This window comes from Orycteropus afer, unplaced genomic scaffold, assembly GCF_000298275.1.
Source record: "Orycteropus afer afer isolate SDZICR_OR568_19922 unplaced genomic scaffold, OryAfe1.0 scaffold00061, whole genome shotgun sequence".
In the NCBI taxonomy this organism is placed as follows: Eukaryota; Metazoa; Chordata; class Mammalia; order Tubulidentata; family Orycteropodidae; genus Orycteropus; species Orycteropus afer.
The window spans coordinates 11,541,662-11,556,024 of NW_006921648.1; the positions used below are offsets into that span (position 1 = coordinate 11,541,662).

The window sequence follows — 14,363 nt, forward strand, 5'->3', positions numbered from 1 at the left end:
CATGAGACAAAGTATATGTGAACTGCTGTATGAAAAGTGAATTTACTCTGTAAATCTTCACCCAAATCCTAATTAAAAAAATATATATATATATTTGAACTATAAAAAAAAAAGTCCTACATTTATAATAAGTCTTAAAAGATTGTAAAACTTACAAAGGCAGAGATATAGTTAAGTACCCAAAGCCAATGACTTGCTTAATATACACATGATGATAGTGATATTAACAGGCCCAAGAATAAGACGATAATGGAAAAAAGCTCTCTATGAAACATTCAGACCACTGATGTCATTATAAACCCAGTGGCAATGCTGGCAAATCTGTGAACAGATGTTTTTGTAATAATAAACCAGAAGCATAACAGATAGGACAGATGTTCTTTAAATTTCAACTTCTCAATATAGTTGTACCTAGACCTCACACATGCACAAACAAGCCTTCCCTGTTCAGCTCTCATTAATGAAGATGATGGTATCGAGACTGCACTGGCTATTAATGAGGCTAGGCTTAGAATTCTACTAAACTCAATGTCCTGGTTAGAAAACTGACCACCATTCGGGCTTGATATTTCAAGTCCTGCACAATTCACAAATGCTAGCAAAACAGAAGATGGAAAATCTCCCAATGAATAAAATTATGGTTTCATATTTTCAGAAACAAACCCTTATCAGGTGTTTTAAAAAGGAAAGTGGGGAAAAGTTGTCAGAGTAACAATGAATACAAGTGCCATACCCAAACTTAAAAAGAAGAACAAGTACTATAGTTTATGATAAAGGAGGATTAATGAACATGGAAAATCCTACTTTGTCAGCTAGGAGCTCTGGTAGCATAGTGGCTAAAGCACTTGACTGCTCACCAGAAGGCTGGCGGTTCAAACCCACCAGTCACTCCTTGGAAGGAAGGTTGGGCAATCCTACTTCCATAGTGATACTGCCTTGGAAACCCAAGGAGGGGTCACTATGAGTCAGGGCCGACTTGACGGCACATAACAACAACAACAATGAACTGGCTGTGATACTAGATACATTACAACCAAACTGTAAAACAAAAAGTGAAAAGATTTCACCAGAAGACAATCAGGCCACCACATCACAACCTACACTTTTAACACAGATGATGACCTGGGTCTTGAAATTATTATTTATCATTTGATCATGGTGAAAGAAGCCAGACACAAAAGGTCATATACTGAATGATTCCATTTATAAGATGTATCCCAAATAGGTAAATCCATAGAGATAGAAAGCAGACTGATGGTTGCCAGGGCACAGGAAAGGGGGCAATGGGGAATGACTACTGAATGGGTATGAGATTTCCTTTTGGAAAGATGGAAATGTTGTGAAACTAAGTAAGAGGTGGTGGTTGTACAATGTTATAAATGTACTAAATATCACTGAACTGTTTACTTTAAAATGGTTAATTTTAAAGTGAGTATCTTAATGGGCCAGATGAGGATAGAAAGGACGAGTGCATATAGTGTTGGGGGTGGAGGGTAAGAGTAGCAAATTACAACTCATTTTTATTGGGATGTCCCTGTGTGGTACAAGTGGTTAAGCACCTACTAGCCAAAACGTTGGTAGTTCAAACCCACCCAGACGTTTCTCAGAAAACAAAGATGTTACCTCATTTTAAAATATATATATATAAAACATTTAAAAATGAAATTAGAGATTTAATCAAAGATCAAAGGACTTCAACATGGAAAATCCTACTTTGTCAGCTTATCAAAAAATGAGATTAAAAATATACGACTATTTAAATTAAAATTAAATTAAAAATTCAGTTCTTCAGTCTTAATAGCTACATGCTAGTATCTATACCTCAAGCCATTAAATAAGATGTAGTAATTACTACAAGCCTTTCAGAGCCCCATAATAATTACAAAAAGTTTTAAGAGCAAAACATAAGAAAGGCAAAAAATCCCAGGGCTCCTCTCTCAGAAAACCCATGCTGGTTATGGCACTCAGCATGGTGGTAATTAGCTATAGGCATGCCCTTATTTCCATTATTAAACAGTATGGTATGGCAGAAACAGCACTAACCTAGCAGTTGGCAAATCTGGATTCTAGACTCAACTGTATCATTAACTCTACGAGTGACCTTAGGCATTCACTTAGCATCTCTAGGCTTCAGTTTCTTGATGAGAAAATGATGCAACTATATTACTGCTAGGGTCATTTCCAGCCCTCACAGTCGAAGAACCTGTGAATTTATTAAGTCACATACCAATCTATCTGTAGAGTAACAATATTCCACTTTATTTTTCAAACAACTTTAAAAAAGGGTCTTACAATTTATATTCCATCTACTTCAAAAATAATGAAATATATTTTAAATACATAAACCAAAAGTATTTTCAACAGCCCCAGTAAGGTACAAAAATAACAGAACACATCTTTCTGCTACCAAAATCAGCCACCCAAAGGATAACAGATGTAGGTCGCTTAGTAGCACACTAAAGTTCTACAGAAATAATCAACCAGGTGATTGAAACAGGCTACCCCAGTTGCATTCTAAAGTATGCACTGCCCCCCAAGTGAAGTGAATATAATCAATTATCTACTTAGAATGAAGCTTAAGGCTAGTGAAAGATGCGTGGGTAATCCTTGGTAAGAGTCCCTTGGTGGTATCACAGCTGGCTGTTAACTGAAAGGATCGAGGTTGAGTCCACCCAGAGGTACATCAGAAGAAAGGCCTGGTGATCTACTACCAAAAAACCAAAAACCAAAAACCAGCCATTGAAAACCCTGAGGAGCTCCATGAACAAATGCCTCTTTGCCATGAAGCCACAACTGGATAGAGTGTAAGGCTACTATTACTGAACATTTTGATCAAAGATTTTATAGAATAAGCCTGATCAAAAGGGTAAAATGCATAACAGAATTTCAAATTCTCATGGAATTTAGACTTTCTGGAGCCATGGAGGGTGGATGAACCCCTGAAAATATAGCCCTGAGATTAATCTTTAAATCTTCAATCAGAAGTATCCCCTGGAGTCTTCTTAAAACTAAACAATTTAGCTTAGATAATGAATATCTGCCTTAAGCATTGTATATAGTCTTTTAAGTTCTATTTACATGGAATCAAACGGACAATAGCAATTTGAAAGATTAAATAGGAAAATTAAGGGGCAGTGAGTGAGTTAATGTTAATGGAGGCGGAGCTCAGAAAAGGGGAGTGAGAATGACTGCACAACTTGAAGAATGTAATCAATGTCACTGAATTGAACATGGAGAACTGTTGGACTGGTGTATGTTCTGCTGTGTATATTCTCAACAACAACAAAAAAAGAAAACCCTACAGAGGGAGCAAAGTTCTACTACTTGGACATACATGGGGTCACTGTTAGTTGGAGTCAACTCTACAGCAACTTGAACTGAAAATCCTTCCTAAGTGTTTTTCTCACCTGGAAAGAAGACTCATGCGGGGGAAGTGGTTCCACCTGGAGTACTGTAACAACCAGGCTTCCTTAGATCAAAGCTCTTTATGAAGAAACCAAATATATCTACAGTCCAGCCATTTTGTTAAAATATCAAAAACAAGGAAAATATTTTAAGAAGCATTTATGAATCAACAATTGACAACTAAAAATTGAGTCTCAGGACCTCAGAGAATCCAATGAGAGGGCCGGAGTCTTGCTTTCCAAAATTTCTTAGAATCACAGATATAATGATACAATTCTGACTTAAAATGCCTTGTAGATACATTAGCCAGAATCACAGCAACCAAATCCACTGCTGTTTTATATGAAAGAGAAAACAAGTAAAATGTAACTGGTGCTTTACTTTAACAAACAGCTAGCAAACAAAAATACTGGAACACAAGTAAGGTGAATTTTATGATGTGTGAATTATAGCTCAATTTTAAAAACACACAGTCTCAAACTTCCCAAAGTAACACATTATAAAACTTAGCAGAACATAGACATACATTTAGTTTTATGATTAGAGTGCTAAGATTGAAATGTTCATACAAGGAAACCTGTAAGCAGTTCCTCCTCCTGTCAACTCTGGAAACCCTCTATAGCCAGCCTTCTTACGACTTTCCTAGCATACTGTGTCTTCACTAAGAGTAAACGGTATTTGCCCTACTTCCCTTGCTAGACTCCTAGAAGTTGACTATTCATCTTGGTGTCACCTTATGTGCCTAGTACAGCATCCTGCATTTTGTAGGCAAGCAAATGTTTGTTAACTAATTGATAGTACATTTATCTGAGGAAAACCAGAGATTCACCTCTCAACAAATTCATTCCAGTACTGCTAAACTCACCCCAAAGGTTTTCAAATTTCTTTTCAACTGGAAGGACAATTGTAACACCTAAAGATATTTCCTTCCACCAAACAAAACCAAGTTTAACCTTTGTCCTCTACAATATTTTCCTAAATTTCCCTAACTCACCCTGACAAATTTTTATTGCTATCTTCTCATGCAATATAATTCCAGAAAAGGTGAAAAATAAGAACCAAAGAATGTGATACCAACAGTACTAATCAAATCTGCTCCAAAGAGTTGCTACCTTTCTTTGCAATCAAAATTCCAAACAACTGTTCAACATGACACTAGTTGAGATCTTCACTTATTCCCTGTGCTCACTGATCAACCCATTGAAATGTGCAACGTCATGAGACAGGCAACAAAATCTAATCATCAGTTAATCAAGGCAGGAAAAGAAATAACTAAAGGCAAGTGACACTCCAGGAACAATACCGTTGACTAATCTCTTCTTCCTACTCTATTCCATTTACTGACCCAATGAAGCCTGAAGATACCTTTCTATTAGAATTGTTATAGCAGGTAGTGCAGTCTTCTAGGAAATCAAAAACAAATCTCAATCAAGAGCCTCACCTAGCATCTAGTCCTTAACAGGTGGCATTTACCACATTAACAGAGTGAAGAGCCCTCTGGACAAAACCCCTAGGACTTTCATGTTGGCCATTCTTTACCTAGTGGCCCTGAAAAGCTCACTTATGCCACTTAACTGTACACTTTAAAATGGTGAATTTTATGGCACAGGAATTGTAACTGTTTCCCCTGAAATTCAAATAAGATTTGTAGTTTAATTACTAGTATATGAATATCAATTTTCTGACTTGGGTAATGGTACTATGGTTATGTAGTATATTAATATTAGACAACAACAACAACAAAATACCAAGCCTGTTGCCTTTGAGTAAGTTCCAACTCATAGTGACCCCATGTGTTACACAGTAGAACTGCTCCACAGAGTTTTCTACTTCAAAAATAGAAACAGATTGCCAGGCCTTTCTGCCACAGTACCGCTGTGTGGATTCATATAACTCATTTTTTAAAGGCAGAGTTTTGGGCAGTGAGGGTAGGATGTTAGAAAGAACACTGCACCATTAATTTAGAAATTCTGGCTATTCTAAACTTACAAGTAACCCTGACTATCTAACAGCTAAACCCCAGTTCCTTATCTAACATTAAACAATACTGAACTAGGTGCAAATTGGAACCTAACCCTTTAGTGACCAATGGGACCCCTGCCTATATTTTCTACCTCTAGAGCCTAGTGGGAAACTGCTATCCCACTTTTAGTGCATGCTGTTATCTGATCAGGGGGCCTGTAAAATTGCCTAGATCTGAAGAAACGAGTCTCATCCCACTAACCAACCCCAGCACCAGAGACCCCTCAGGACATATATGCCCCACTAATTATATCAAAACTCATATTACGTAAGAAAAATTTTTTCTTTTTATTCAAAATGCCTTCCATTACTGAAAATATATGGTTTCAACAAAAACATTCAACCCAGAAAATAATATGGTCTTGAAATGTACATTTGACCAGAGAAAATCGTCTACACCCTCATTCCTTCCAGGAACCCTATTTTAAAGAAAATCTCTTGTCCTAACTCACCTGGATCTCGAGAGAACTGCATTAACACGTAAATGAACCTGTATTCTTCAACTTCAAACTGATACAAAGTCAACACTGAATCCCAACTTGTGACTTGAGATGTGGCTGGAGACAGGCATAACCAGGACCATTCCCAGAAGGAAAATGACACTGTGCGAAACCACCCTCCTCTATGGCTGCTGCTGGCAGCAGCACTGACGGTATTTAAAACAGAAAACGGAATAACTACCCAGCCTGTTTCAGGAGAAAAGACAGATACTCATCCCAGGTGAACACATCTCAAAAGTCATTCTAGCACTTTGGTATCTAGACTCCTTAAAGAGCTTTCCTGTTACCTAGTTTAGAAACACACCCACCACAAATTTCAGCTAGGGCTTTAGGAACAAACGAAAGCCCTGGTGTCTATTTCCTCAACACAACAAAAAGAACATGCAAACTTAATGTTCCCCTCTTTAAAAGTTCGGGTCTAAGTGCCATTTCCAATTTTTTCCCCTGCTTCTTCCAAGCAGTTTTCTGATGGTGGGATTTTATGGGCCTGAATGGGCGAGAATATGTAATCCAACAGTCTCACATAATTCTGGACATCAATTTAGGAATTCCATTTTTCCCCAAATAGACATCCTAGTACAATATAATTCTTAACATTAATTTACATTTTTACATTAAGTTATATTTTACGGAAGCAACGTCTAAAGTCAGTAACACCAAAAGAGGTCTCTGATTTAAGGAAAAAAAAAAAAGGCCACCATGTAGGGGGTTTTCTTACTGACAACCACTTCCCTATACATTTTGTCTCTCTGATTTCTAGTACTGTCAAAAAGAAAGGGATTAAGATTAAAACTGCAAATGTCAGGAAGAGAAAAAACAGTCCTCCTTTGTAAGAGGTCATTCAGCATGACCATTCCAGGCCACTGCTCTGTGGATGGCTGTCCCTTGATGACTATATGGCTGATGGCTAGATAGGCTGTAAATTAAATCCTAAAACCTAGTCAGAGTGATGCTGGCGGCTCCAGAGTAAGGAGGGAGGGCTAAGAAAGAAAATGACTGGATTAAAGAAATTTGGAAGATAGGGTATGGAGAAACAGGCACTTAGGAGCCTTTAAGTGAACTAGCTGGGGTAGCCAAAGTTTCCTCTCTAAGCAAAGAAATAAAAGCTAAGCTTCCCTGATCAAAAAGAAAACCACCACCCCCACAAGCATAAGAAATACCAGTCAATAAACCAAATCCAAACTATGTATTATATACATCACCAAAGTACTTCTCAAAACCATATCCTTTTGCCTCTAGAGAGCCAACTGTAGTAAAAGTTTCTGCAGAAACTAAACTGCTTAGAGCACTTTTATGTAGTCCACTTACTTAAGAAATACCATACAGAACTTTGAAGGGAGAAATAAACAATCGGCCTCACTTACAAAGAGGCGGAATAGTCTATGATCCAGCCCTCCAGTACCCGGCTAAATAATCAAATACTGACAATTCCCAGGGAAAAAAAAAAAAAAGGCAACTTAAAAACATGCTAGCACTTAAGCAGCAGTTAAATAAGGAAGATTTTTAAAGGCCAAGGCTTAACTTCAAATTATATAAAGTATTTCTATTAGCTATGGTCAGAAAACCACGTGACAACTATTAACTTGTAACAAATGCTCAAGTGTCAGAAGAAACAGACTAGATTACTGACACGTGAATACAGACATGGTGAGTTGTACCGAGCAACCTGAATAACGTAATCGATTTCAAAGCAATTCAAATTCTAAACGTGTCACTAACAAAGGGCAACTCCCTTAGTTTAAATCCCACTCAAGAAAAACGACACACAAATGAACGTTTCCTATCACATTAGTATTAAGTGAGGAACCTAACTTTGTGACTCTTTAAGAACTTTATAAGCACAAAATACGCTAAGGGTGAAAAGATTTTTGTATTGATAGCCAACAGTTTCTGCCCGATCACTAGACTGCAATGCATCTTGGGATTCCTTTAGCACGGTTCGGTGCCATTGATATTTAAAACGTAATATTAGTTTCAGTAACAGAAATTGCAGCAAGGGAACGCTGAGCTAGGCCTTAAGGCGAAGGGAAAACTCGAGCATTTATCCTCCGCAACTCAGATCTCTCAACGCCCTCTCGACCGACTCCCAGCTCCATCTGTTCACCTCTGGGCCTCGTGGCACCGGCCGGCCGCGGTCCCCTAGCAGCCCCACACGGTTCCCTTTCCTAGGAGGTAACTGTGGCTCCCCAGGAAAAACCGAGAGCCTCAGGCCCCACAGGATCTCCCCGGCACGTAGCCCCTTGCTCCACCTACCCACCGCCGCAGCCGCACAGACAGACCGGCTCCCCGGGCTCCAGACCGCCCCACCCAGGACTGCCGACTCCTGGCGTCGCTGTCACTGCCCCACGTGCCGACCAGGCCCCTCTAGTGCACGTTCCCAGGACCCTGCGAGACGCGTCGCCCGCCCCCAGCCCCACCGCATGTGGGTCCCGGCCCCTGGTCCAGCTTCTCCCGCCCTCCCGGCCCGGCTTCCTCCCGCGCCACTGGGGTTGCCCCGCGTCCCGGCCCTTTACCCGAAGGGCCTTCTGCGCCGCTGCCGGCTCCGTGGTGGTTGTCTGCGGCGCCGGAGGAGGGTGGCGGTGGCTGGGCAGGGCCCCGCAGGAAGGACGGCACGAACTCGGCGGCGTGGACGTTGGGCACGAAGGGTTTGGCGTTGACGTTGAGTTGCCGGCTGAAGGCCGCGCTGAGTTGCTCACGCTGGGCCTCAGACGCCGCCGCCAAGGAAGCGCTGCCGCCGCACGGGCCCGGGCCGGGGGCTTCCACGTCCGCCTGGTCCCAGCAGTCGGGTGCCGAGTCGCTACTGCTGCTGCCGCTGCTGCCCCCGCCGCCGCCGCCGCCGCCCCCGCCGCCACTGCCCGGATCCATGATCGGGGGGGCCGTGTGTGTGGTAAAGAGAGGGCGGGAAATGGAGGCGGGGGCGACGGGCCGGGGAGGAGCAGGCTGCGCTGATCGAGGGAAGGCGGTGAGGCAGAAGGGCCAGGGGCTAGCGACACAATCTCCAGCGTCGCCGCGACAGCAGTTCCAGTTCAGACTCGGCACCCGCGACGACGACAGCGCTGGCGGCTCTACCCTCCTCCTCGTGTGTGCGAGCGGATCTCCCACCCAACCCCAACCACCTCCGACTGCCTCACCACCAACCCCACGCCCAGCACAGATTGACCCCTCGCCGCCACCCGTACCTTCGCCTCGGTAGTTCTCAGCCTTGTCCTCCCCAATTTCTAGCTATGAAGCGCGGCAGAACACGGAACTACGAGTTCCGAAAGCGCCCGCGCGACCCTGCTGCGGTTTTCCCGGAGGCCGATGGGAATCAGAGTTCGGCGACCGGGTACAACCGGAAGCGGCTCCAGCTCCCGGCGCGCACCGCGAGAAGGTGGATGTCTGGGCGCCGCTGGGCTGCCCCACCTGTCACTGGGTGGGGGCAGGGGCAGGCCCTGGAGCGACTCGGCGCTAGGCGGAGGAAGGCGAGTTAGCCCGCGGGAGTGGTCCACTCATCCTTCTTTTGTAGGACTCGGGAAAACGGGATGCAGTTTTAAAGTGGAAAACATACTCTGAACTCTTGAAAATTCCTTTTCTGTCCTTTCACCCGTCTTCCAGCGTTCTCTGCCCGCGTCTTTCTACCTCGTTCTCTTTCTCTCCACCTGTCTTCTCTTACCCCCAGCCAGATTTTGCCTTATATTTCAAAGCCGCCGCAGAGCGTCTTTCATTTTATATATTTATTTGGTGGAAGAGGCCATAAAACCGTGAGACATCACACCAAACTGCAGTGTGGCTCGTAAAGCTCTCAGGGCCCAGCCTCTGCCCTGGCCAAGGAGGTTGTTAACTGGAAACTTACAGTGACTCACTGTCTGTTGACTAGTCATTTAGAGCCTTTACACAAAGTTTTCCATTCCTTCCCTCTCCCTGCAAAGGGATTTACAGATTAAACAGGACTCCCATATTCAACGATGTCTCCACCTGGGTTTTGGTGCGTTCAAGCTAGCTTCCTTATATAACGTTGAGTGGTTTCCTTTTGAATGGTCTGATTTTCTCAAATGTTCCTGTAGTACTTTATGTTGACATCTCACATTTAGTTGCATTTAAAAGCAAAAGTTCCCATTAGGTGGAACTGCACAGGGTGGGAAAACAACGTTGCTGTAAGTACCAATTAAATTTCCTGCGACTCACCTATGTGGAGCCCAAGACAGAAAAACATTGTTGATGTTTTTGTACAAGTAGTCTAGTCAGAGTGCAATGAACCTGCCTGAAATTACATAGTAAAGAAGTGGTTGCAAGGGGAATGGATGTTTCTTAATGACATTAGCTCACGGTTCAAAATCTGGATCAGATGTAAATTTTAATTTTAAAGATAAAAGAGAACTCACCCTAATGAAATACAGGTAGTCCCCCACTTTGACAAGTTCCATTCCCACAACTCTATTGCAGGTAGGTTCTGAAGTACATTACCTTTCTTAGTTTTCATAATACTGCCTTTTGTCATCTGCATCCTAGTGTACAATACTTAAGCACTTGGCTGCAAATGGAAAGGTTAGTGGTTTGAAACAACCCAGTGACCCTACAGGAGAAAGATCTAGCAATCTGTTTGGCACGCTCTGGTGACCTAATGCCTCAGGCATTTGACTGTTAACCCAAAGGCTGGCAGTTCAAATCCACCAGCCATTCCTTGGCAGGAGGGTTGGGCAATCTATTTCCTTAATACCGCCTCAGAAACCAAAGGAGGGGTTTCTATGAATCGGACCCGACTCGACAGCAGTGAGTTTCGTTTGGTTTTGGTTTTATTGAACATCAGCAAGTGAACATCTGAGAACGATAGTGTCAGCAAATTACACACTGCTACTTTGTATGTAGCACATGTTACTAATGACAAAGTGTGTAAACGCCACTGCTGAGGATCATTTTGCAGCCTACCAGCCAACAGGGCGATAAAGTGAACATTTACACTCCTGAGGAAAAGGACCGAAAAGGGCAGCATTTGCCCCAAAACAAAGCAACAAAGCATAGAAGGCGGCAAGGGGCAGAAAAGGACACACGTGGAATGGAGAGCCCAGCGGGGAAACTGGAAGAGTACTGTTATGCTGAGGGGATGCAACCAATGTTAGGAACAAAATGTGTAAGAATTGTTGAATGGAAAACAAATTTGATCTGTTAAGTTTCACCCAAACCACAATAATAAATAAAAACTAACAAAAATATGTACCAAATAAAGAAGAAAACATTACCATCGAGTCCATTCCAACTCATAGCAACCCCCATTGGGTTTCAAGGCAGTAAATCTTTATGGAAGCAGACTGCCCAGTCTTGCTTCCATGGAGTGGCTGGTGGGTTTGAACCACCAACCTTCCGCTTAGCCGTCAGATGCCTTAGACACTGTGCTACCAGAGCTCTTTAAAAGATGTACAGTCGTAAATGTGAGTCATCATAACTCAAATACCTCATAAATTGGGGACGACCTATAGGTCAAAATGAAGCTATCATGTACCTTGTAAAATAACCCATACTCTATAGTGGTTTGCAGTTCTGTTTAATATAAAACCAGCATATTTTATTGAATGCTTTTGGTTTCTTTCACAGATATCACTTGGGATGTTGAATGCTACACATGTTAAAAAAAAAAAAAAAAATCCAGACACCTGCCTTAAAAATGACATTGGCTTTAAGTTGTGGTCCATGTGCTTTGAAACATTATGGACATAGATTTTTTTTCCATGTTAGGTGATGGATGCCTATGCTTAGTACGAAGTTCTGGTTACAACCTATTAATATAGTTCCCTGAAGACTCAAGTGAATCCTTCTTAGGGATGACCCATTTTAAAGTTGGTATTAAGTGACTGACCTCAGATTTACAGGGACTGTAACTACTGGTATAAAAACCAGAGCTTCTTGCATTTACAAGAGACCTGCATTGACACTGAATGAGACAAATACTTTCATGTTATATTTACAACAAAAAGAAAATATAATATGCCCAAAATAGAGAAAGTACCTTCTCAAGATTTGCCCTCCCCAATCCACTCCTAAGAAAATGTTAACACATGCAGCAGACTAGCATGGAGAACCTCACTGTCCTTCTCCAAACATTTTGTCATCTGACACCACACTTCACAGGGTATTACCCCTGGCACACTCATGATAGCAGTCTGGTAGGCTAGTTCTTCGCATCTGATTAGATTAGCTGAGTTTTTTCATCCCTGGTGTTTTTTCTAGAGACAAAGGCAGAAACTGCTAAGGCTGTCTGCTTAGAAAAGCAGTTGATGCCTTTCACTTCCATGTCCCCAAATAGGATAATTATGAATGTTCAGGAAAGAGTTCATGCTATTAATTTTCAAAATTCTTGATCTACCAGAGTTGAGACACTGCTCCAACAAGAAAGTGAGAAGTCCTTGAAAATTACAGTTGTGTTAAAACTGAGCAATTGAAACGCTAAAGAATAATGTAGAATCTGCAAAACACCGCATAACGTGGATGAACTTGGAGGACATTATGCTGAGCGAAATAAGTCAGTCACAAAAGGACAAATATTGTATTAGTCCGTTATTGTGAAAGTTAAGGAAAGGTTTATATATTGGAGGACATTTTCTTTGTTGGTTACCAGGGGTGGGAGGGAAGGGGAGGGAATGCTGTTAGATAAATAGAGATAAATATTGATTTGGGTGAAGAGAAGGGCAATGTACCAAATGTGAGTGACCAATATGGCAGCATTGAGGATGAGAAAGACAGAGAGAGTTACATGGGCAGTACAAACAACAAATATGAACCCCTTTGCAAATATAATACTGAGTTGTCAATGAAAGCAAACATGGGTATAGGGACGGATAGATGGGTGAACAAGCTAAACAATTATGTATGTCTAAATGGAGAGTGTATCCAAGATCATATACAGGGTTGGCAGACAATGGGCCTCTCAGGGTGCAGAAGAGTATGAAGGGATGGACACTGGGAGGAGGTAACTATGGGGAGGAAGTGGGAGGGAAGCTGCTGCATTGTAAATTTTGGTCAATGACATGAGACAAAGTATATGTGAACTGCTGTATGAAAAGTGAATTTACTCTGTAAATCTTCACCCAAATCCTAATAAAAAAAAAAAACTGAGCGATTGAACGGCAGGATCTTTTCTTAGTCATGCATTCCTGCCACCTAGTACAATGTTAGGAGCTTTGGTAGCATAGTGCCTAAGGCATTTGACTGCTAACCAGAAGGCTAGCGGTTCAAACCCACCAGCCACTCCTCGGAAGGAAGGTTGGGCAATCTACTTCTGTAGTGATACTGCCTTGGAAACCCAAGGAGGGGTCGTTATGAGTCGAATCCGACTCGATGGCACACAACAACAAGTACAATGTTAGGAGCTCTGGTAGCATAGTGCCTAAGGCATTTGACTGCTAACCAGTTCAAACCCCCAGCCATTTCTCAGAAGGAAGGTTGGGCAATCTACTAATGTAGTGATACCGCCTTGGAAATCCTAGGAGATATCGCTATGAGTCGGATCTGACTTGATGGCAAGTAACAACAACAACAGTGTTGTTAGGTGCTGCTGAGTTCGTTCTGACTCATAGTGACAACAGGACAAAACACTGCCTGGTCCTGCGCAATCCTCTCCATTGTTGTTATGAGTATGAAGGGATGGACACTGCTTCTGAAAGGTCAAGGCCTTGAAAATCCAACATATCTTAGAATTCACAAACTGTCAAGGAAATGACTCATGCGGTTGCAAGTGCCAAATCTGTGAGTGAGGCATCAGGCTAGGGTCTTCTTCTGTCTCACAAGGTTATGGGGGCTGAAGCCAAATTGACAGGTCAGATGACAGACTGCTGGCTCACAAGGCTGCAGCTAGCTATCAGGCCAGGTGATAGGCTACCGGCACAAGTCCTAAAAACCGGAGGTCAGATGATGACAAGCCTGATGCAGCATCCACAGAACTTTGCCAGAGCATTCATATATATTGGATGCAAGCCATACCCTCAAGTAAAATTCCCTTAACTTGAGCAAGGTGGTGCAAGGGTGTGATTTGAATAAGGGTGGTAAGGGTGCTGATTGGGTTAAGGGTGGTTGAGTTGCACCCTCTAATAAGGTCATGACTCAAGATACTTCTACCCTAATCCTTCCTCATTAATATAATGGACAGTTCACTCCCGTAACCACAGGCATAGGACTAGGATTTATAACACATTGTAAAATGGAAGATAATTATATCACATCACAAAATGGAGGACAACTACTTTAGATCAAAAGACGGAGGGTGACTACATCATTACCTAAATGTCCAATTACATCATTACACAACTGCCAAACCACTGAAAATCATGGCCCAGCTAAGCTGACACATAACCTTAACCATCACAATTTGCACTAACAGCAAGTTGTCCAGTCTCCTTGGTGGGCCACAAGTGTCTCATTTGCATGGTCACACCCAATCATTGTGTGTGAGTCACAAAGACTATGGCC

At 42.3% G+C, this 14,363-nt stretch overlaps 1 protein-coding gene across 1 annotated transcript in view; it reads right to left on the bottom strand.

The window, feature by feature from the left end:
* The window catches only part of GSPT1 (G1 to S phase transition 1), a 37,035-nt gene extending 28,243 nt beyond the window's left edge, over positions 1–8,792 (bottom strand). The window contains exon 1 of the mRNA XM_007939633.2: positions 8,441–8,792. Within this exon, the coding sequence (XP_007937824.1) occupies positions 8,441–8,792 (352 nt within the window). The remainder of the gene's footprint in view (positions 1–8,440) is intronic.
* Positions 8,793–14,363: the final 5,571 nt, after the last annotated feature.